This window comes from Protopterus annectens, chromosome 13.part0, assembly GCF_019279795.1.
Source record: "Protopterus annectens isolate FY-2018-M chromosome 13.part0, PAN1.0, whole genome shotgun sequence".
Taxonomy (NCBI): Eukaryota; Metazoa; Chordata; order Ceratodontiformes; family Protopteridae; genus Protopterus; species Protopterus annectens.
The window spans coordinates 645745886-645771401 of NC_056747.1; the positions used below are offsets into that span (position 1 = coordinate 645745886).

General features: G+C 42.2%; 1 protein-coding gene across 2 annotated transcripts in view; it reads right to left on the reverse strand.

The window, feature by feature from the left end:
* SHPK (sedoheptulokinase) overlaps positions 1-25516 on the reverse strand; it is a 525836-nt gene that overhangs the window by 38166 nt on the left and 462154 nt on the right. For both annotated transcript variants that reach the window (XM_044054329.1, XM_044054330.1), the window contains exon 7: positions 12014-12214. In XM_044054329.1, the coding sequence (XP_043910264.1) occupies positions 12014-12214 (201 nt within the window). The remainder of the gene's footprint in view (positions 1-12013; positions 12215-25516) is intronic.

The window sequence follows — 25516 nt, forward strand, 5'->3', positions numbered from 1 at the left end:
AAATGATAATGTTTTGTAAAGGTGTGAACAGAATTCCAAGTAGCAGCCTCTAGAATGTCTTTGGTTTGTGCTCCTCTGAGAAAGGCTGCTGAAGTAGCTGCAGCTCTAGTGGAATGAGACCTAATGCCCTTGGGCACAGGTTTACCATGGTGTAAGTTGCAGAAACGGATGCAGTGGCTTATCCACTTTGAAATTGTCTGCTTTGAAATAGCCTTTCCTTCTGATCCTGCAGCATATGACACTTGTAATTACTCAGTTTTTCTTAGAGCTTTAGTCCTGCTCAAGTAGAATCTTAGCTGTCTGTGTACATCCAAGGAATGCAGAATTCTCTCCCCCTTGTTCTGCGGATTTGAATAAAAGGTTGGCAGATGAATTGTTTGGTTAAGAGCCACACTGGAAACCACCTTAGGCATAAATGTAGGATTTGTCCTCAGAGACACCCTGTCTGGGTAAAATATGATAAAAGGCTCTACAGCCATGAGGGCCTGTAGCTCTGAAACTCTTCTTGCTGAAGTAATTGCTAGTAGCAGAGCTGTTTTCCATGATAAGAACTTTATATCAGCAGTATCAGCTGGTTCAAATGGAGGCAGGGTGAGCTTTTCCAACACATAATTGTGGTCCCATGCAGGTAATGGTGATCTTCTAGGAGGCCTTAAATTTTTGGCTCCTCTAAGATATTGCTTTAGTAAAGGATGAGAAAAGATTGGCGGCTCTGTATTGTAATGAGCCGAAATGGCAGAGGCATGGATTTTAATTGATGAGAAAGATAGGCCTTTGTCAAGCATCTCAGTTAAGTATTGTAATATCTGAGGAATATTTGGTTCTGCTGTATCAGTTCCTTGTGCTTGATTCCAAGCACAGAATCTCTTCCATTTGGCAGCATAAGATTTTCTAGTACTAGGCCTTCTGGCTTCCAAAATGACATCCATCACAGCTTTACTGAGAGGTGTTGTTTGTATAACTACATGATCAGCCATGCTGCCAGGTTCAGTGTCTGTAGTTGATTGTGCAGGATCTGATCGTTTTGCTGGGACAGTAGTTGAGGTCTTTGAGGTAAGGTCTAAGCTGGGTATTGAGACAAGTTCCTTAGGATTGGGTACCAGTATTGGTGGGGCCAGTCCGGGGCAATTAATATCATCTTTGGTTTCTCTTGTCTGACGTTTAGGAGGACCTTGGGGAGAAGAGGCAGAGGAGGAAAGGTGTAAACTGATAGGTTTTTCCAACTGAAGGATAGGGCGTCCACTTTCCATGCTTGTCTGTGATAAGTCCTTGTGCAGAATCTTTTTAATTGATAATTCTGAGGAGAGGCAAATAGATCTATGTCTGGGCTCCCCCATTTCTCTGTTATCATGCTGAAGACTTGTGGATTTAGTTTCCACTCATGAGGATCCATAAGGTTTCTGCTTAAATCGTCTGCCAGAGTATTTTGCTTTCCTGGCAGAAATTGAGCTTGAAGATGTATTTGGTATGTCAAAGCTGTGTCCCACAGTGCCATGGCTAGTCTGCAAATGGGGTATGAGTGTGTGCCCCCTTGCTTGTTTATATACCACATGACCGTGGTGTTGTCCGTCTTTATCATTAGTTGTCCTGGATGAAGTAAGTCCTTGAAGGCTGTTAGGACATTTTGAACAGCTAGCATCTCTTTCTGGTTGATATGTAGATGCATTTGTTTTGGGGTCTATATGCCCTGAATGCATCTTCCTGCCATGTGGGCCCCCCAGGCATAATCTGATGCGTCTGTTGTTATGGTTTGGCTGGCAGGGGGTGAAGGCCCATCCCATGTTTTGGTGACATGCCTTTGCCCACCATAGAAACTCCTGTTGTAGGCAGGGAATGAGAAGAATCATTGCTTCCAGACTGTGAGAATGTTGGCTCCATAAACCTTTTAGGTATCACTGAAGTTTCCTCATATTCAGTCTTACATATGGAATCAGTAGGATGTAGGATGCAGGATGCCATGAAGCTCAGAGCCTGCAGAATTTGTCTTGCAGATAACTGGGTTTTTGTTGCCATCAGTTTGAAGTAAGTAGTCAGTTGTCTTTGCTTGTCTGGCGTGAGGTAAGCCATCTGGGCAGTTGTATTCAAACTTGCACCCAGGAATGTTATCTTTACAGAGGGTACCAGTTGTGATTTCTTTTCATTTATTGTGTACCCTAGGCATGCTAGAAGCTTTTTCACAAATGCCAGGTGTCGAAGAAGGATGTCCTTGTTCTCTGCTTGAATGAGACAGTCGTCCAAGTAAGGATATATTTGCATATTTCTTTGTCTGCAAAATGCAATTACTGGTGCCAGGCACTTCGCAAAGACCCTGGGCGCAGTAGCTAAGCCAAAGGGCAGTGCAGAGAATTGGTAATGCAGTAAGCCAGCCTTGAATCTGAGGTATCTTCTGCACAATTGTCTTATTGGGACATGCCACTTTTAGGTCTAATGTCCCCAGTCAAGCATTCTTGCCCAGCATGGGCAGAAGCTGCTGCAAAGTCAGCATTTTGAATTTTGGAATGTCCAGGTATGTGTTTAAAATCGATAAATCTAGTATTGGCCACCAGGCCTTGTCCTTTCTGGGTACCAGGAACAGTCTTGAGTAAAATCCTTATCCTTTTACCTGTTCTGATATTGGCTGAATGGCCCCCATATCCATGAGGGATGTAACCTGTTTCTGTGCCTCTGCCCATTGATTTTTTGGCAGATCTGGCCAACCATTTGCCATTGGCAGAGTGTGGAAATGGAATCTGTATCCCTGTGATACTATGTTTAATACCCACTTGTCCTTGGTTATTAACTGCCAGTTTTGAGCAAAAAGTGCTAATTTTCCCCCTATGGGTGCTGCCAAAAGATAAGTGCTTGGTGTAGGCAGAGGGAAGTCATTGGGATTGTTTTCTGTAGGTTTGCGCTTTATCTCCTCCAGATTTGGCGGTAGAAGCGCCCCATTGCTTTGACCTGTATGAATCTTGCGCCTAGTATCTGGAACCCTTAGGGCGTCTGGATTTGCCCCTTGGAGCTCTGTCTAACACAGGAAAGGACCAATTTATTGTAGGCCAGTGTCTACTGAATATTGGTGGCTGCACTTGTAAGAAGTCTTTAACAGTTTGCATAGACTTAGCTTTGTCTTCCATTTTCTTTAAAACCTCTTCTGCCTTAATACCAAACAGAGAATCATGCTGTGAAGGTGCATCTAGCAATTTAGCTTTAACATGATCAGGCAGATTTTGTTCCTTAAGCCAGGCATGCCTCCTAATCACAGATCCAGTAATTGCGGCCCTGCAGGAGGCCTCTAATGAGTCAAAACCACTTTGCAAAGCATGCTTTCCAACCTGTTCAGCTGCATGCAATAATTCCTGCAATTCTTTATTTCCTGCACATTCAGAAATCAACATTATTTTCTGTTTCAGCAATTCCATAACATGTTGTTGGTACTAAAGCATACAAAATTGACAGTTTAAGGCCCTGATTGCCAAGGTTGCAGATGTATAAACCTTTTTTCCCCATCTGTCCAGTGCCCTTGAATCTCTGTCAGAGGGGGTAGGATTTTTTGCTGTTGTGTTCTTAACTCCCTTTGGACCCTGTGAAATAGTTTCAGGATCAGCAGTAGGGTTTCTAAATAAAAATTTATGTGAGTCAGGGACCCTGTAATATCTGTCAGACTTACTGGGAGCTGGAGGTAAGGAGTCATGGGTCAAGCTTGACTCCGAAAACACATCATCCATAATGTCTAAAAGAGGGGGAATGGCTAAAGGCCTGTGCTAAGGGAGAAGAAGGAAATCCCTGAGCCTCTTTTTTGATTCTGAGAAGTCTTGACTCTCCCAGTGAAAATGCTCCCTCAAAGTATGCAAGGTTTCTCCACATGAATAATCCTCAGGAGAAGATGCAGATGGTATAGACTCCTCTGCATCAGAATCCTCATAGGGAGGTATAGATAATTCCTGATCAAAAGAGGAATCAGAAGAAATAGAAACCTGATCTGAAGATTCATAATCAGTGTCTTGCCTAGGCCACTTATCTGGAGGGGGATGGGTACCTCTGATCAAGGTAATAAAGTCTTCAGCCATTTTTGATTGTCTGTTTTTTAGGCATAGAGGCCTGTGCACGTGGCTCATGCGTCGGTTTTTTAGTTTTAGAAGTTGCTTTTGTCTTTGGTTTTGCAGCTGTCGTCTGTTTGATATACAAATGTTGAGGTCTGAATACACCCTCAGAAGATGGTGCCTGCTCAGCGGCTCCGGACCCATCCAAGGGAGATACAACCGTAGGTCCAATACCTTGAGTATCTTGCAGCATGCTGGACTCCACAAGGGTGTCGGTAGAGGCCTGCGACTCGAAAGTAGCGGGTATCAGGGGCTGCGAAAGTGCCTCACTGAGTACCGGCGAACCAGCGACTGGTTAGGAGAAGCTTCGTCATCGGTTTTGGATCTCGACTTCCTTTCTCTGTCCTTTTCTTTGCATTTTTTATGTACTCCTGTAGTCGGATTGCTATCCAACGACATTTCTGGGTAGTTAAATCTGTTTCCAAAATACTTTGAGGCAAAAATATACCGACGCTTAATAGTGTGTTGGTTAAATCTAGCACAAAACTGACAGGCAGGCACATTGTGATCAGGGCCTAGGCAAGGAATACAGTATTAATGGAAATCCTTATGAGGTATTTGCTTCCCACAAGTAATACAATTATTAACTTTTTCTGACGTCGGTATGGAGCAAGAAAAACATTTCTCCAATGGGGTACTTAGCTTTAGTGAAGACTTCTGTTCTGAAACTCAAACTCGAATATTTCAGTAGTCGGCCGACCGGCACTTGCGAAATGCTTCTGCTTTGGGGACCGTGCGGCAAGAAAGACTAAAGAAAATGGCGTTGGCTGCATGTTTTATACCCCTGACGTCATAGAAGAGGAGAGAGCAACCGACGCAGGACCCAAGACTTTGGAATTCAGGCCGACTGAGGGCAACCTGCCAGCAGATTACCCAAATGTAATGACTGCAACAGTGAAACACGAAGAACATCCACATTGCCACTGTAGTCAGAAAGTCCTTCTATGTGGCACATCTCATTACAAAAGGTTTCTCATCCGGAAAGAAAGAGGTCATAAAACCTCTCTACTCGTCCATCATTAGACCTATTATAGAATACAATGCCTCATTTGGTATGTACCTCACTAGACATGTACAACAACTGGAAAGGCCACAAAAATACCTCACTAAGAGGATCTTAGGCCTTAACTCCCTTTGGACCCTGTGAAATAGTTTCAGGATCAGCAGTAGGGTTTCTAAATAAAAATTTATGTGAGTCAGGGACACATGTCCTATATGGACAGACTCAAAAGACTCTCTCTCTCTTATCGCCTACTTAGAGGCGATCTCTGCTTGATTTACAAAGCCATGTCTGACCCACAGCTGCTAGATATGCTACACCTAAAGAAATCCCAATCCCTCCATGCCACACACTCCAGGGACTTAAACCTCATTAACACAATAAACAGAACATGCTGGAGAGACAAGCTCCTAACCCAGAGACTTCCCATACTCTGGAACAAACTTCTCGTTCATGTCAAGCAGAGCACTTCACTGGCCCTCTTTAAGAGAGATCTTGACGAGTGGATGGGCAATAGGAAGTTCATCCCTGCGATCACCTCAGTGGCCTTGCTTGACAGGGGCACTGGAAACTAACTTTGGACGACATGATGCCAGGGAATCTTCTTGGTCTACGCTTATATAGGCTCCAGGGCCATTAGCCTAGTACACACTTATGAACCTATGACTCCTTGAAATAACACATGGGAAAATGGGAGGAAACACACGAGTTTGCTTTTGTGTATAAAGGAAAACACTTGATCTTGGAGGAAGGAAGTCCCAGTACAGTCTGTAACTATTCTGAATAATGCCTAAAAAACCGAAGCATCTGATCTGATGTGATCTGGGTCCAAATGGAAAGATAAAGGACAAAACTGGCTGTTAGATTTTGAAGATGATCAGGATATGAAGGAAAGGGGATTTGAAGGAAATAGACATCATTTCTGCTCGTCCTTGATTTTAGGTATCATCCCCTTTATACTTGGATTTTCTCTGACACTGCTTTTTTTTTTTTTAATGTTACTTATCACTTTTTTGTAGACACAGTTTAGCAGATTTCCTGTAAAAGGGGCAATGATTGGATGAATAGTTCCTATTGTATTTAAGAATGGAAAACTGATCAGTTTGTCTCTTTTATCAAATTCCTTCAGCACAACTGTCAAAGAAGAGCCAAATAAAGCATCCCTATCTAGCAGATCATTGAGACTTTGTCTTTATGCAAATTATGAGATTTTAACCAGGCATACCTGTACATAAATAACTCTGTGGTAACTGCACTTGACACAGCATCTGCCACATCATAAGAACATTTTCAATTAATGTTTGGTTATCTGAGACACTGAAGACATTAAGTTAAAGAGGGAAGACAGCTTTGCAGGAAGGATGGACTGCCAAATCTCTGTTTCAGCAAAGGATGCTATCAGGCAATTTGTCATATGAGACTAAGAGTTAACTGCTAAAGACAAGAGTAGAGTAAGTATAAAGTTTTCCTCAAACTTATCAAATGCCCTTTTGTCTTTATCTGAAGGAACTGGATTAGGGGAAGAAAACCGTTTAGATCCGCCTTCTAAGGAGTTAACTGCTGGGTCTGCCATAGGATTACGAAACAGAAACTTATGGGACTGCAGAACTTTGCGCAGTCTACCATGCTTGTTAGGAACAGGGGCTTGATTATGATTATCAGATGGAAGCACCACCTGCACTGCAGGCATTTTCCAGAGTACATAGTATATGGAGAACAGCCGAAGGTTTAGGAGTGTAAAAGCTCATATCATCTGTTTTGTAAGTCTGAGATTTTGTTGATTTCCCACTGGAAAAGATCATTCATTTTAGTAAGGTAGAAGAGATTTCCTCACTGGTGAATCACAGGAAGTATTCACCTCAGTCTAACTCTAGGGAATCAGGGGAAGAAACTTGACAGAAGTAGTCTAAACATTTCTTCCATGTCAAACTCAGAGTCAGAGTCAGAAGGAGATGGAGACCTCTTCCTTTTATGAAAGGGAGAAGACGCAGACTGCAAGGAATGAAATTCTTTTAAAAGCCCCTTGACAAAAGAGCACCACTCTTCCTTAGACACCCTGAAAGAAAAAGTGGTTAGAGTGGCATGTTTACTTGTTTTTTTTTCCAAACTTCTTTTTTGGAGTTTTAGATGAAGTCTTCAATCCAGATGTATGTAGAATCGACTGGGGGCTGGCTACATTTCTCCTTGTCTGAACCCAAGGGCTGATATCTGGCCACTGCCAACACGGTTCTCTCTTCTAGGAATGTAATGTATGTCTGGTCTCTGAGGATGGGGCAAAAAGTTATGAGTTTGCATGTTAATATATCTGCCCTTATATTGCTGCACATTTATGCTCCAATGGACATATGGTGCACATGGAAGGAGCCCAAAAGCTTTTCTATTCAAGATGGACATCCACAACTTGGCAAGATATGTCCCATATAGCTATATGTTACTGCAACAGTGATCTAACAATGAACATCTGAGTGAGTCTTCAGATGGAGACAGGGGATGCTGACAAAAATTCTGACCAGGACGAAGCAGATAAGGCATAAGATAATTGAAAGGTTCTAATATGTTGTTGCATTTGGGCCTATATTACAACGTCGAAATGTTGTAATACTGCACACCAAATGAGTGACACATATTCATCAAAATGCAATTAAGCGATTCGATGAATACTTTACAGGGCAAAGATGTAGTTGGCCAACTACACACTGTTGCCCTTTTCTCCACTGTAGTGCGACCTCGGAGTTGGTATATTTAGTTAGGGGGGCAGAGCCGCCCATGAAGTTGTGTGTGTGTGTGTGTGTGTGTGTGTGTGTGTGTGTGTGTGTGTGTGTGTTTGTGCAAGCAAATCCTTTCCCAAGGAAAGAATTAGCTGTTTTGACCATTCGCGCTTTAGTGCGTTCAGTCTTTACGTGTCAACAAAGAGGCGTTTGCTTAAATGCCTGTTCGGTGTTATAGACCGGTTGCATTGGCCTTCTCTACAGCTCTCACTGTCATGATTGTTCTTTGAGTGTGTCTTTAACAGTAGACTCTTAAAATTATCCCTAGGTGCAGTGGTCTGTTCAGGTATTGAATTATCAGCAACATTACACAGGAATCATCCCCACAGGCAAACGTCAATGTCACCAGAGTTTGCATAATGGGTAATGCCACCATGTGTCAATTTCTTTCCCACTCTAACCCTGTTATCTTGCTTAAGATGCTACTAATAAACCCAAATCTGGATCATGACGGCTTCAAAAAGATGACAGTCTCTCCAAAAAGGCAGTAAACCTTCAAGTGACTAGAAGGTTTAGGTAAAAGTGATCCCACGAATCTACTAAAATTGACATCCTCAAATATCAAAATGCTTTCATGACCTCATCATGCAACGTCCTGATTTATCCTCATCACTTGCAGCAAATCTCAATGCTTGGCCATTATCGGGAATTTGCCCTTTTCTCCATTTTAGATCTCAGAGTTGGTATATTTAGTTAGTGGGGGTGTGGGGGGAGAAGCCCCCCACTTGATTATGGTTTGAAAGTTCATTTTGCTGTTGATTTGCCAAGCAAATTTTTTCCCTGTGTAAAATTTTTTGCGAAAGTGGCCGTTTGTGCTTTTTATATTTCACTGTTTACCTGTCGACGTTTTGGTGTTCGGAGAACTGAAGGTTTGAGGTACTAATATAGAACCCAATCAGAATACAAGACAGCTAGATCTTTGGATCCAGGTCAGACAAATTCTGGGAAGTGCTCAGATACACAACTCCCCATTACAACAAATGGACTGGGGTAGGCGCTACTACTGGAAATGGAGAGGGCACATATTTCCCAGGTCCAGCAGAGGCTGGAGCCAGGAAGAACCTCAACTGTATATGGATACTGAGACATTTCCTTCTCATGTGGTCCACATCAGCTTTGAAAAGGTTATTGACTGACTAAACAGTCTGCAGGGAGGAGGTGGTAGAAGGAGATCTGGATGAGCAGTGGATAATCCTCTCTTGTAGAAGAGGAAACTGGAGCTGAGGAGAAACTGGCTCCAGTGAAAAATGGGTTTCCAGGAGAGGTGGAACTTTGGATCCAATCAGGATCTGCTGGGAGAAGAAAGTCGGACCCTGAAGTCTTGGATGACTTAGTTGCCAGAGCAAGGGAAGCCACAGAGGAAGAAGAATGATCTGGAGATATTTCCTAGACAACTTCATCTTTTTATTGGTTTTGTTTCCTTTGGATTTGTCTGCAGCCTTTTGTGATGAAGGGGAAGCTCCAGTACCAGTTTGCTGAGACTTGGATGTTTCTCCCACAAGGGCAGAAAGAAGTTCCTTAAAGATTAATTTATTTTTCCTCTCTACTACTACCCAGCTACCAAAGGCTGTGCATATATCACACTGTTCATCCAAGTGTGAAGCTCTGAGGCAGTAAATATACTTAGAGTGTGCATACATGTTTGGTATCTTGTGGCCAAAGGTCACAATTTTTTTTAAACCAGGAGGTTATTTTGATATATTGAAGAGTGTCACAGAATATAGCACAGTCCAACAGAATGTACAAAAAGTATTAAGAAATATAGTTAAAGCCTTTTTTGTTATATATAGAAAGATAGTGCCAGAAATAGAAACTTTATGCAAAGTTTTTGAAATTTAGAAATCTGGAAATTATACCTACAATAGGAGAGGTAGAATAAAAGTTATAGGATAATAAGCAACAAAGTGGAAATAGGAATAAAAAAAAAAAAAAAAACTTACTAAACTTCACCCATGCCAGCACAAAGAGATCTGCGCCTGTCTCGAACAAGCAGCAAATGAGACCTGAAGTAATGTTGGGCTTTGCAGGGGGCTATGGGTAAGGGGAGGAGCCTGAAGTTGGGATCCAAAGTCTTGAGCAGCCAAAGATGGATCAGAGGTCGGATCTGCAGATCCATCCATTTAGGAATGGATGGAAAAGACAACAGCAGATCTTTTAAATATCAAAGCCTTCTTAACAATTTCATGCAGATATGGACACCCTGTACTCTTTTTCATGTTTCTCAGCTTTTCTGCTCAGAGTGAGGACCAAACTGAATCTTTGGATCTAAAGCTTCCCCTTTTTGCTAAATTAGATTATAGGAAGAGATTTCCAGCTGGACCAAATTTATAACAGAAAACTACAATTGTTCACTTCTAAATGCAAAGTCTTAGAAACAAACATATTTATGTATTTATACTTCAATTAATTGGGTAAATGCACTGGTCCAATGATTATTTTCCAGTGCAACCCAAGCCAGGTAGCAAAAGAAAGACTGTACTGCACAATGAGATTAGAATGCAGCAATGAAAATGCAAACACAAATAATACTGATAGCACTCATAGTAAATAGCTGCAATAAGAAACAAAATATACATAATGATAAATTAATATGGTAGTACATTGGCTACAATAATATGTAGCATAGTAGATTACAAACAGTGTACAAAAGCATATTTAGAAGAAGGTAAGGTAAGGAAAGTGAAGGCTGAGTCTAGTGGGAATGACACTGGCAAGTCTAAGGCAACAGATGCATGGCAGTAAGTCAAAGACGGTGGCTAGAAGTTCTCTAAACGAATGTGCAACAGGAGGAATTATAAGAGTACACTTTTTATGTGGACGGTGGATTGGCCATAATTGTGAAACCAGTGACACTAAAATAAATCTTTGGTGTGTTTCTTCATTTCTGCAAATATATCTCTTCACTTCCAACATACTGTAGGTGAACATTTCTCTAAACTGCCCACAGATATGCATGCAGAGTGTGTGTGTGTGTGTGTGTGTGTGTGTGTGTGTGTGTGTGTGTGTGTCTATTCTGTGACAGACCTGCACCCTGTCGAGAACACTGCCTTTCACCCACTGGTTGCTAGGATAGATTCTGCCATCCTTATGACCCTGTGCCAATGTAAAACAGGTTGTCAAAATGTGAATGAATGAATAAATAAATGAATGAATGAACGAATAGCACAGTGTAATGTTTGAATGCTGACCAGGATGCTCACTAAACAACACAGACACTGTGCATATGTTACCAACCTCGATGAGGTCATTGACTGTTTTCTACAAATTAGAACGGTGCAGTACTGCAGCAGTTAACATTATTGCCTTACAGCAAGAGGTTGTCTGGTTCAATTCTCGGCTGGGGTGCCTTCTGTGCAGAGTCTGCATGTCCTCCATGCATTCATGTGGGTTTTCTCAGGGTATTCTGGTTTCCTCCCAAGTTACAAAGACATGCGTCTGGAGCGTTTCTCCTGGGCCTCTGCTGAAAATTTGCTCGTTCCATGTCGGACTTTCCTGGTAAACAAATATTACATACATACATACATACATAAATAAATTAAGCAGTATACCAAATGACACGCAACTTCGTGTAGCTAGGCATTTGCATATTTGAAGATATATAACTCATAGTTTACAAAAATGACCTTGGTAAATAAATGACCAGCAGCTATTGCAGACTTGCCTTGCAATTTTTAGGATGGACACAAGTGCAAATATGTGTAAATACTGGAATTTTTTTTTATAAATCTGCACATAGTTGGGCTTTTTTTTCTGGCAGCCACAACACACAATTACATAATATCATGCTTTTTCATTGCAGGACCTGACAGGCTAATTTATAACCAGCAGCAAAAATATAGTACCACAACATTCATTAAAGCAGTATAGAGATCAGTCAGCATACATCACTTATGAGGCAACTCAAGGTACTGCATATTCCCAGAAACATCACCAAAATTCTCATACCTAACGGAAACTCAAAATGTATTCAACTGTCTGGATATCACATATTTCTCCATTTTTTTTAAACCACTGTGCACACTTAGTAAAGATTTACTGTGTCAGTAATCTCAGAACTATTATGGTTAGCATTAGTTTGTAGATATTACTTGGAATATTGCTCAAAAGCACAGCATGTCAATATGGCATTAGAAGATTCTGCATGTTCACAATTTCAGAAAGCTTACCTAATTCCTGTATCCAGTGTTTCAACATTGTAACAAATGTTGACAGTACATTGCCTCCATTAAGTGAGGCAGCAACTGCTAAGTATTTCCCATCAAAATATGGAAAATATGCAACTGGTGAAGAAGGATCACTAGTGCTGGGAGGAGTGAAGGAAGTAGACGTCGCATAACTGAGCTGTAGGGAAGTGCTGATATTCATAACTAAGGAACAAAAGAAATCCATTACAACTGATAAACAGGCCACTTTAAAATTGAACAAAATCATCAAATATTGCTGAACGCATGGCTATGAAACCGGTCAGAGAAAATACTTGTGTCATTATTAAGTGAGAAGTGCATGTTTTACACAACCATTATGCAAGCATTTTAACAACACTGAAAGAAACTTACAAAGAAACAACAACTGATTTACTGTTACAAAGACTTACCAAATGAATGCCCTCCCTTAATATACTGAAAGATCTAGGATGATGTCTTTTTCACCAGTGATTTTCCTCTCAGTGTTAGAATCAAACTGCACAAGCAGACACTCAGGAATTCTAAGCCACTGTAAAGGTTTCAACTATCAACCATTTCAGCAGCTCATTCAACTTGTCAACCACCCACTCTATAAAAAAAAAAAACTCCCCACACAATGACTAAACTGCATTCCTTTTATCAGATGGTCATACCGCAACTTGTCCTTATCCCTTACTAATGCAATCCCATCACATTTATCCTTTTATACTCTATGTACTCACATCACATTACCCTATCTCTCCTCATTTTACATGAAGACTGAGCTCACTTACTTATCCTCAAATGTCATATACAACAAACATGTACTTCACATACCAACTTCTTTATGAGCAGTACTTCTGCAGTGTGCAACTGCTAAGTATTTTTCTGATACTATAGCTTGGCATATTTCAGAATTTTCTCTGGTTCCTGCCCATTTGAAGTGAAGATGACATGCACATGCACATCACAGGGTACATAATGTGATGTCATGCCCTGGACTAGGAAGGCATGCTGTATGCCTGTACTCTCTGATTCAGTCCTAGAGCACAGAATAACATAAAAGATGTAAAAACAGGATAATGAAAGGAGTCCATCACGCCCTAAATAGAGAGAGCCCTTCTTAGATCGACTGATATCATGAGCACCCATGTCTTGTATCTGAGTTAGAGGTTCCTCTGCAGTTGTTAACTTCTGGGAAGAAACACAAGCAGTGAAAAGTAAACTTTCCTGGAAGGCCAGACTAGGAGGAAGGCAAAACACAAAGGCTAAGAAGGCAGAATCCTGAAGCAACAACCTGTCAAAAGGCAGCATTTTCTCATGGATTCATGACCCAAGCAATAATGCTTCATGAAGATGAGAACCAATAAATCTAAAATGATAAGGAGTCAAAGGTGGCCTTTACTTCTGGATTCATGTACAACAGCACTAGTGAAGGTGACAACCAATGATCAAGTAGCTATGGTACAAACATCTGCAATGGAAGCTTTTTTTTTTAAAATAAAGCACTGTTGGAGTAATCTTTTTGAACAGTAAGTCAGCAGCCTACTGACAAAAGCATAATGCAGTCAGTTTACTATGGTATGGTCGAACCGGACCCCATCGAATGATGGGATCGTTGATCCATGTATGTGAAAACGACAATGTCGAATTCCGAGATTGTTGAAATACGACTTGTCTTCGACCCTGAAACAGGCTTTAACATAGGTCGAGATAGGGGTGAGATTCGTACTTCAACAATGTTGGGTTTGACAATGTCACCGTTCGGCCTCTGGACTTTGAATGAAGTGACCTTACCATAGTAAACCAATGCAGTCAGCACCTTGGAAAAAATTTGCTTAGCTATCACAAATTCCTTCTTAACAGGGCAAAGGAAGCTCACAACTTGCCCATTTTCCAAAACGCATGTACAGTTGATCTGAGACTGTACACAAAGTAAATAGAAATGCTCTCTTCCCAGGAATTTGGCTTCAGAAAAAAAGGAAAATTAATGGGCTGATTTAAGGATACTTCTGAGACCACTTTCAGGAGAAAATATGCATTGATCCTGAAGGACACAGTTTCTGTAAAAGATCTAATAAGGTTCTCAACACATAGTGATCTGCAGCTCAAACAACATGCAGACAGAGGTGATGGCCATTAAGATTATGCTGAATCAATCTGTTTTAATAGGGAGGGCACATCCATCAATCTTATTGTTTATGCCCAAAAGTTGGGATAGGGTTTTCAAAGGTAGGCAAAGATGCAGACTACCATCAAGAAATTGCTAAAGCAAGTGGTACTAGTCCTAGGCTACAGTTCTGCCATCTGCAAGGTCAAGGTGTCTACAGATTCCAGAAATGTACACCACAAATGTGGTATAAGGAGACCCAGATCAGACAGATGGTTGAGACAGATCATTCATGCTCATTTGCAAATTGCCAGACTAATGCGGTATAGGATACCTCCCAGCCCACAGAGAGAAAACCACTTTCATGCAGTAGAGTAAGTCTAGTGAGTCAAAGGCTTTCTGGAAGACTCTTGTTACCTCTGAGGCTCTCACTAAAATACCTGGCCAGAGAAGATGATCTAAAGAATCATTCTTGTCATGAAAAAGAGCCAGACAGTGCTTAATTGAGGGGGCAGCTTTGGTCTTTGCTATAAGTTTCCTGAAGTACCAGTAACCTCACAGCCAGAACTAATGCCCATTTTGACCACTATGAGATATGGAGAAGTTCTGTTCGTTTAAAATAGAAGTTATGTCCTTACCATAACGTTCCATGTTAGTTGTCTTCTTCTCGCCTTCTTTCTTGCTGGATGGGTTCGGTGCCGACCTCGGCTCCGACTCGGCCACTCTAAAGCTCGAGAGTTGGTTCCACCGGCTCGAGGCTCCCCTTATATCCCACAATGCTAGGCGTGAATTACCTCAGATCTCGTTTGTGAGCTAGGCCCAGTTAATAATATAACCAGAAAAACTGGAAAAAGAGAATCCACCTCTATAAACAAAGGGGAAAAGGAAAGGTGACCTAAAACCTGATCTAGGAAAATATGCACAACAGAGCATATACCTATAGCAAAGAGGTGGTAGAAAGAGAGGTCACAATCAAACTCCTCTAGGTCTGTCCAGGCCAGGGGGAAGGAGGGACGCAAGAAAGAAGGCGAAGAAGTCAACTAACATGGAACGTTATGGTAAGGACATAACTTCTATATGTTAAGTTGTCTATCTCGCCTTCATTCTTGCTGGATGGGACCGCGTCCCTAGCACCTTGTCCCGGGTGGCCTAACGGAACAGACTCTTGAGAACAGTGAAACCAAAGTTAGCTCTATGCCTAGAAGCTAAATCCAACTTATAATGAGAAATGAAAGTGTGAGGAGTAGCCCAAGTAGCCGCTGCACAAATGGTGTCAATAGGCAGTCTGTCTTGGAAGGCTATAGAAGTAGCCAAAGCTCTGGTAGAATGGGCTTTAGGTTTGTTAGGCAGCTTTTGGTGTCTAATTTCATAAACAAGGGAAATCAGAGATGTTAGCCATCTAGATAATGATACCTTTGAAACTGAAAGTCCCTTTCTGCCTTCTGCATAAGAGACAAACAGCTGGTCAGATTTTCTGAATTGTTTGGTTCTATCCAAATAGTACCTTAACTGACGATGAACATCTAGCCAATGCAATTTTGTTCAGACCTGTTAGAATATTCTGGAAAAAACACAGGAAGGTCAATGCTTTGATTTAGGTTAGACGCCGAGGCTATCTTAGGTAAAAAAGACGGGTTGGTTCAGAAGATACCCTGTCCTTATGGAACAACAGATAAGGAGGTCGACAGCTGAGTGCATGAAGTTCTGAAACTCTTCTAGCTGAAGTAATGGCTACCAGAAAGAGTGTCTTCCATGATAGCAATTTTAAAGAACAGGAGGCTGCAGGTTCGAAAGGGGAAAGAATCAAAGAACTAAGAACTAAATTTAGGTCCCAAGGAGGAGGAGGATTTCTTATAGGAGGTCTGAGTAGAAAAACTCCTTTCAAAATGGCTTTGCAAAGCTTGTGGGACATTATGGCAGACTCTGAAATGCCCACATGAAAGTTAGAAATAGCTGCCAATTGAACTTTAAGAGTAGAAGGAGATGAACCTGCATGGAAGAGTTCAGCTAGAAAATCAAGGACCATTTGGATGGAAGCAGTGAAAGGATCTATGTCCCTTCCTTGAGCCCAATAGGCGAAACGTTTCCACTTACTCAAATAAATCTTTCGAGTGGAAGATTTATGGGAAGCTATCAAAATATCTCGGACAGAGTGAGATACTTGAGGAAGCCTGGCTAAAGTTGGAATTGGAGGAACCAAGCAGTGAGGTTCAGAGAGGGAAGGGAGCGATGAAATTGACCTGACTGATGGATCAAAAGATCTGGAACTAGGTCCAGATGCCAAGGTCGCTCCAACAGAAAATGATGTAGAAAGGGGAACCAAACCTGTCGAGGCCAGTAAGGAGCAATGAGGATCAACGAGGCCTTCTGAGCGATAGCTTTCTGTATCACTTGAGAGATTAGTGGGAAGGGAGGAAATGCATACAGAAGTCCCCGGGCCAAACTTGGACTAGAGCGCCTCTGCTGGGCTGGCCTGGTAAAGGGAATAGGGTGAAAAATCTCTGCACTTGCTGTTTTGGGGAGTAGCAAAAAGGTCGCAGCAAGGCTGACCCCACTTGAGAAAAATTTCTCTCACAACAGAGTCTTTCAGAGACCACTCGTGAGGCATGAGGATAGCTCTGCTCAACTTGTCCGCGATTTGATTGGACTTCCCGGGGATGTGCGTTGCTATCAGAAACCGCTGAGAAGAAATCGCCCATTGCCACAGTCTGAGAGATTCTCGACACAGGGGGTAGGACCTGGTTCCACCTTGTTTGTTGATATACCACACTACAGACATATTGTCCGTCTGGATTGCTATCGTTCCCAAGGGAAGAGAGTCTTGAAGGGCTTGCAACGCTAAAAGCACTGCTCTCATCTCTAGAACATTTATGTGCAAGTGGCATTCGTCTGGTTGCCATGTGCCCTGGACAGTTCTGCCCTGATAATGCCCGCCCCCACCCGATCAGGGAGGCGTCCGTTGTCAGAGTAGCAACCGGAGGGGAAGGGACAAAGGGTTTTCCCAATAAGAGCTGAGGGGAAGACATCCACCACAGAAGATGATTTCTGCATGTTTGCGTAATCATGATGGTGTGGGACATCGGAAGTTGCTGGTATGACCATTGCGTGAAGAGCATCCATTGAAGGATTCTCATGTGGAATCTGGCTAATGGAAGCAGAGGTATGGCAGCCGCCATAATCCCCAACACTATCAGAACTAACCTGGCTTTGATTCTGTTGCTGCTGAAGAGGAGCGAGACCAGTTTGTGTATGTCTGTTATTCTCTGATCTGTTAGTCTCGCAGACATGTTGACTGTGTCTAGATTTGCGCCTATGAAGGTAATAGTACGACAAGGCGACAAAACAGACTTTTCGCAATTTATTGAAATGCCTAAATTTTGACAAATGCGAAAGGTGTAGTCCCTGGCCAATAGAAGAAGATGCTTGGTGGGAGCTGTGAGGAGCCAGTCGTCCAAATATGGAAACACCTGGAATCCTTGACGCCTCAGGTGAGAAGCTACCACTGCCATGCATTTGGTAAACACCCGGGGGGCAGTGGTGAGACCAAAGGGCAGGGCCCTGAATTGAAAATGACTGGTTCCCAGCCTGAAGCGGAGGAATCTTCTGGAGCGCCTGTTCATTTTATGTGATAGTACGCATCCTGAAGGTCTATAGAGCACATCCAGTTTCCTTTTCCCAATAGGGGAAGGATGGACTGCAGCGTGACCATCCGAAATCTTGTTTTCTTGACTGACTTGTTCAAGATACTGAGATCCAAAATTGGTCTCCAGTCCCCTGTTTTCTTTGGAGCTAAAAAGAACCTTGAGTAGATTCCGGATCCTTGCTGGTCTGCTGGAACTGGCTGAATTGCTCTTTTTGCAAGCAGCTTTGAAATTTCCAAAGCTGCAAGATCCCTTTGAGCGGGTGGAACATCTGGAAGGGATTTTTTTGATTGGTTTGGAATGCGAACAAAGGGAATGGAATAGCCTTCGGAAATGATGGACTGTACCCATTTGTCTTGAGTCAGGGATAGCCAGGCTTCTGGGTACAGTGACAATCTTCCCCCGACTGCCTCCGAAGGTGGGCAGTCGGGCAACACCTCAGGGATGCTGAAAGGGCTTATCAGAGAAGGCTTCTCGATTGCCCTGGTTCTGCGGACCCCTGCCTCTAGGGCTTATCGCCTACCATTGTTGTTCCCCTCTGCCTCTGGCGGGAACCGACTCTGTCGTCAGGCGAAGTCCCTTGAGATTGTTTATGGAACCACATTTTCCCACTTTTCTGGCCTTTGGGGTAAGGCCTAGAAGGAGTAGAAAACGGACTCTGACGGCAGAAAGAGTCTTGCCATCTGTCTCGCACCTACTCAAGGTTTCTTTCACTTGAGGACCAAAAAGAGATGATCCATCAAACGGGGAATTTGTGAATGACGTTTTAAAGGGGTCCGCAAAGTTGCATAGCCGCATCCAGGCATGCCTACGTAAGGCCACACCTGTCCCTGCGGCCCTGCTCGCTCCATCAGCCGCATAAGAGAGGAGGCGCATGGAGGAGTTAGCTATGGAGTTCAGGGTAGCCAGCTGAGTGTTCATCTTGTCTTGAAAACCCGCAGCCATAGGATCCTTCAACATGTCACTCGCTTCTTTGATCAAGTCCCTTTGAAGACGAGTAAAATGGCATAGGTAGTTCAGCTTAACGCATTGCAAAGGTCGCTGATGAGAACATCCGCTTCCTGTACCTGTCCATGGACCTAGATTCCTTGTTAGGTGGATGGACAGGCACTGAAGGATCAGCTAGTTCCTTCTTAGTGGCAGCAGCAACCACCATAGCATCCACAGAAACTCCTTTTGTCAGAAACTGTTTATCTGCTGGTGCTGTAATGAATTTTGAGGGTCTCCTGGGAGTGGGGTCCACTGAATCAGGAGCCGTCCATGCCTTTTTTGCTACCACCTGCATGAGGGGGTCAAAGGGGGGAGACACCCAGGAGGTGGAAGGACGAGAGCCAAACGCCTCAAGGTACACAGATTCATCCTCCGAAGGGTTGAGGGCTGGCCAATTTCCCTCTTCTTAAGGATTTCTAGAATGTCTGCAAATGAGACATCTTCAGAAGGGGAATGGGGAACCTCGAATCCTCTAAATCTGTGTCAGAGGTGACGGACTCAGGTGAGTCTATGTGTTTCCTCTACACTTTCTCTTCCGAGGGGGCTCTTCTGCCAAATCAGGAGAGGCCTCGGAAGAGGATGAGATCCCCACAGGGGATTCCTGAGGAGCTGGCTCTCTGCGGTCCGGGATAAGGGAGTGAGTCGACTTGACCTGAGGCACCGAAGAGGGAGGGGCGGACGGAGCCGACTGTGGAGTAGAACCAGGTTCTAACACACTCCGCATGACCTCGAATGCACCCCTGTCAGGCAGAGCCAGAGGTCCCCGCTCCGAAAAGCTAAAACCTCCTCGGCACCGACAGTGATGGCTCCGAGGCCGATGTCGGAGCCGAACTCACCAGCGCCGAAGCCCCGAGAGGGAGAGCGGGGTCGGACAAGGGTCCGATGCCACTCAACCCCTCGGAGCCGACGATGGAAGTCCGGCGCCGAGATTCTTCTAAGGAAGAAATCGGAGCAGACGATGGAGCCGAAGACAATTGTATCGGCTCCGACGCTACCACAGTCTTGATTCCGAAACGCCTGCCCGAGCTCAACGGAGTCGGAGGAGGAACATAATGAGGGACAGGGGCAGGCATCGACTGATGAGTCGGGCTCTGAAGCATTTGGGCCAGTGCCTCGGACTTAAGAAGTCGACTCACTACCCTCTGAAGGTCATGGTCCGACAGCCTCGATGACCTAGAGGAGTGAGATCTATGGCTCCGTTCAGACAGCAGAGGAGATGCTGGAGCCGAATGAACGGAGCCAAGGGATGGTGACCTAGACCTCTTTCTTGATGTCGGTTCCGAAGGTCTGGTCGGAACCGACACAGGAATTTCCAATACCTCGGCTCCAGCCAGAGCCGAGGAAACCACAGAAACTGTAGACTGAGACTCATCGGCTCCAGCCGGAGCCGATGTAGACGGAGGTTTCGTAGCCTTAGGTCTCGGCTCAGAAGCTGGAGCCGAGGACCTAGAAGCCTTGGAGGGCTTTCCCGAAGAGACAGTAAGGGAACCCTCAGGCTTGAGTAAACCTCTCAGAATCAGTTTGTTTTTTCTTTCCTGCAGGACCCTGGGGCTGAAGCCGTGGCATACAGCACAGGAGTCCTGCAGGTGCAAAGGCCCCAGGCAGTAGACACAAGAAGTGTGACCGTCTGTCAGAGACATTTTCTGACAGCACGAGTCACACTTCTTGAAGCCTGAGACCTTTGAGTCTTTAGACATTTTAGAAAAAGTGTAATCACACACACCCAGTCAAACACACTGATTACACCCTATCCTATTTTAAGCTCAAAAACTAAAACAAACTACCAAAGTTTTAAATTCTGAGAAAAAACACACACACACCACTAGGGGATGGAAGAAAGAAGGCCTAAAGGCCCGAGGGAAGAACTTATAAGTTCTTGTGGAAAAGAATGGGATTTTAGAGAGAAAGGGGGGGAAATCCACTAAACTAAGGGAAACAAGTGTTAAAATTAAAATTAAAGGGGTTTAAGTATACTAACTTTAATCCAAAGTTACTCACCAAGAAGCCGGTAGAAACCAAACACCTCGATCGCTGTAGCGGCAAACGAGATCTGAGGTAATTCACGCCTAGCATTGTGGGATATAAGGGGAGCCTCGAGCCAGTGGAACCAACTCTCGAGCTTTAGAGTGGCCGAGTCGGAGCCGAGGTCGGCTCCGAACCCATCCAGCAAGAATGAAGGCGAGATAGACAACTTAACATCCTGTATTTTGCTAGCAGATGTGAAATAAAACAAAAAGGCAGAAAAGTATGCAAGCATTTTCCCTGTCATGGAAGGGCTGCTCTGCCCCATCATCAACTCTACTTTTCCTGCTAAAAGAAGAAAACAAGGACAGGATCACATTCATTTTTGTACAACAGGCTATTATCCTGCATTCCTACTCCTGAGAAATGACAACCAGAAAGGAAAGGTATCCCTTATTCACAGCTCCGGTAAAGGACTGGAAATGTGACTGAGACTGAGGGAGTGTGCCAGCAATTTACTAACAATGCAATATGAAACACTGTGAAAGTTACTCCTCAGCCTATGGACAACTGCTGGGCTTGTACTGCCTCTTTGCAAAGCAGAGTATGAACAATGCTCTGTTTGTTCACACACAATAGCTTGGTTGTCAGACTACATTAGGACAAGGTCTGATTTCAGATCCAAATCTTTTAGGATATACAATCCTTCATGTCAACTGATTTATAAAAACAAAAACAAAAATATGTTCCAAACACTGAACCACCACAAAGGAGCTCATATCCAAGTAGAAATTCAAATAAAGTCCAAGTAAGCACTTTCACAACCTGTCCTGGTTGCTTCCTCAGACCAAAATGAATTCTTAAAAACTCACACCCATTTTAAAATACATGTCATATAAAATCATCCAATTAAACCAAGAAAAGTGCAAATGCTTTCCCAGCTTAAAGAGATACACAATTTAAAAACAGACAATTCAAAAGCAGTTTAGAGGCAGCTTAGTTACAATTCAATAACATGTTCTACCACTCTATCTAAAAAAAAACATAATGTAATCACAATAAAACATACTATACATTACAATGTATATTTCTAAAATATATGTCTAAAAATATAAATATATATATATATATATATATATATATATATATATATATATATATATATAAAACAAAGAGGGAGTCTAACAAAACTGCTTCATGTTACTTTCTTCCTAAGTTTCCTACTTTTTAAGACTGGTTTCAGTGATATATAATCATTTAGGCCCAGTGGTGTATGTACAGCTAACATGAAAATCTATCTGAGCTCTTTCTGTTCAGTTTTATTACATAAATCCCCACCTCTCATGCTGTTTGTTAAGGTATCTATAATGGAAAAACTAAAATAATGATTCTCCCCATTTTGAATCATGTGTTTAGCAATTGCACTATGCTTCTGTCCTCACCTGAAGCAATAAAGATGGTAACAAATCCGCTCTCTCAAGCGTCTATTGGTCTTCCCAGCATAAAATGCCTCACAGCACACACACTGGGCCAAATATATCACATCCTTACTTTGACAATTCCCGGTCACCCTAAACTTATATAATCTCCGTGTTGTAGGATGGATAAACAATTTGTTTGTCTCAATGTATTGACAAAATGCACAACTATTGTACCTCATTGTTCCATAATTGACCAAAGGGATATGGTCCATCCTTTCTTTGTAGCAAAGCATTTGTCTGAGTGACCTCTTATTCTTATAATATAAACTTAGGCTTATCACCCACTATTTTCCTGACTTGGTCATCAGTCCCTAAAATATGCCAATTCCTGTATAGTATATCCTTAACCAAGTTTGTATCCGAGTGTGTCATGCTGTAATTTAGAGTTTGTATATCATCGACCCTTTTCTCAGAAGTCAGACCACCTCTAATCGGACTGGAGAAGTAGGGTTTCCCTATATTATCTCTCTTAGTCTTGGCTATCAAGCAAGCCTCATCTCTCTCTTTCTCATGGTAGCCTCTGGCTACAAACTCATCTTTCAGAGTCATCAAACTAGTCTCAAAGTCCTGGTCCCTTGCATGTAGTCTTGACATTTGTACGGCCTGGTTTTTAACAACATTTTTAAAAATGTGGGGTGGATGCATGCTCGTATGGTGGACATAGCTATTACGATAACAATCCTTTCTATGTAATCTAGTATATATCTTCCCTGTTGTCGTTTCCATTATTACTTTAACATTCAAGAAGTCAACACTGACCCTTGAACTGCTCACAGTAAAATTTAAGAATTCTGTGCTATTATTTAAGTATTCAACAAATTCATATAACCTTTCTTCAGTGCCACCCCATAAAAGAAACAAATCATCTACAAACCGTCGAAAGAAAAATATGTTCCTACTAAAAACATTGTTATTCATTATGAAACTTTGTTCCACTGAGCCATTACTAAATTGACATAGCTATTAGCTGTGGGGGTCCCCATGGCTACTCCTGATGTTTGTAAAAAATACTTTGTCTCAAATGTAAAAACATTGAATTCCACTATCAATTCAAGTAAAAAACGTATTAAATCAATCTTTTCCACACTTAATGTGGCATCCGTCTTCAAGAATTCCCTTAGATAACATATTCCTATTTCATTGGGAATGCTATTAAAAAGGGATACCACATCTAGGGTAACCAAAAGTTCTTCACCAGTTGCCTTATAATTGCTTAAAAAAGCATAAAAATCTTTCAAAAAATGTTCTGTCTCTCTCAATATTTAGATATCAAGGGTCTCAGTTGTTTTTCCATAAAAATAGATGCTGGCTCAGTGATCCACCCAGCCGCTAAGACTATAGGTCTGAAGGGTGGTTTCAATCTCTTTTTATGGACCTTGGGAAGTCCATTGAAACAGGGAACAGTTGGTGTATCAACAATAAAATGTTTGTTTCCGGTTTTACCTCTTCCTTTTCACATACGGTCGAAGAGGGGTTTGGAAGTGGAACCAGAAGGAAGAAAGTTCAAGAGGAAACAATCGTTTGGAGAGAGACTGGTACAGACATTGAAGAAAATGTGGCAAACAGCTTAGTTTGCAACATTTCCATGAGAGAACTGGATGAACATGAAGTTAAAGTGTTGAATAAGGGCCTGAATTTTATGCCCTCTGCACAAGCGGATTTACCAGATATGTTAACCGAATTGAGACTGTTTGCACATAATGTCACTTTGAAAATGATGTACAATATAAGTATTGAAAATCACTCTGATGTAAATCTTCTCAGAAAACCGAGTGCATTCACACCAAGTTTACCACCCAGTATATAAGTTTTTATTAAAGCATGCAAGAAGGATATGTATGACATTTTTAGGTCTAACTATAGGGGTAAGAGATTCTATAATATGACACTGAATGAAAAACAGGCATTGAATAGGCTTTGTAATGATGGGGAAATAATTATTAAACCAGCAGATAAGGGGCATTTAATAGTGGTGATGGGCAAGTCCTTCTATTTTGAATCTATGAATAATTTACTAGACTGTGCAAACACATATAAGGTGATTGATGAAACAGAAGTGCATTCATTAATTGAGAGCTACAACCGTCAAATTGAAAATTGTTTTTTGGAGAATGTTATATCTGATGATTTATATAAATATTTTATTGTTGATACACCAACTGTTCCCAGTTTCAATGGACTTCCCAAGGTCCATAAAAAGCGATTGAAACCACCCTTCAGACCTATAGTCTCAGGGGCTGGGTGGATCACTGAGCCAGCATCTATTTTTATGGAGAAACAACTGAGACCCTTGATATCTAAATATTGTTTAATACTGAGAAACACAGAACATTTTTTGAAAGATTTTTATGCTTTTTTAAGCAATTATAAGGCAACTGAGGAAGAACTTTTGGTTACCCTAGATGTGGTATCCCTTTTACTAGCATTCCCATTGAAATAGAAATATGTTATCTAAGGGAATTCTTGATGAAGGATACCACATTAAGTGTGGAAAAGATTGATTTAATATGTTTTTTACTTGAATCGATAATGGAATTCAATGTTTTTACATTTTTTACAAACATCAGGAGTAGCCATGGGGACCCCCACAGCTAATAGCTATGCCAATTTAGTTTTTTCTTTCTTTACTTTTGATGATTTATAAAAACACTTCTTTCCGGGGGGGGGGGTCTATTTACGCAGAGCAAACAAGAAGCTGGATGAGTTTCCCAATCTAGTACTTCCACTGGGTAAAAAGACACCACATTGAAATTGACATCAAAGGTCCAGGACTCTAAAGGTCAAACATGAATTTATGAGATTACAAGTGGTCTGTCACCGCTGATGGCTTTGTAGTCAATGGTGCCTCACAGTCCACTAGAATGCCATTATATGGAAACAAGCAAATAGAAAGAATAATTGTGTAAAATCTTACCACAACCATAGATGTCCTTCTCTTCACTGCTGCAGTATTCATAAAGAATAGTCGGGTAAAATCTTACCATAACCATAGATGTCCTTCTCTTCCATGTTGCAGTACTCATACTGTGGGATTTCCTGCCTCAGGCGACCTGACATTGGCTCCTATACAAAAGCTTAAGCCTGGCTGCTTTAGGTGTGTGGGACATCACATGCAGGGCTATAAACCAGGGACCATAAATGTGACGTCTGCACTCACAGACCTCAGAACCTGAAGCCCAGAATAAGGTGTATAAAAAAAACAAGTTGAGCCTAAGAAGCAATGTTCCTGAAGGGCTGTACAGATTAGCCTGTAGGGAGTGGATACAGGGGTCAAAAGACCAACCATCCAATAGAGACAGAAACAAAGGGGATATGGAAGGTG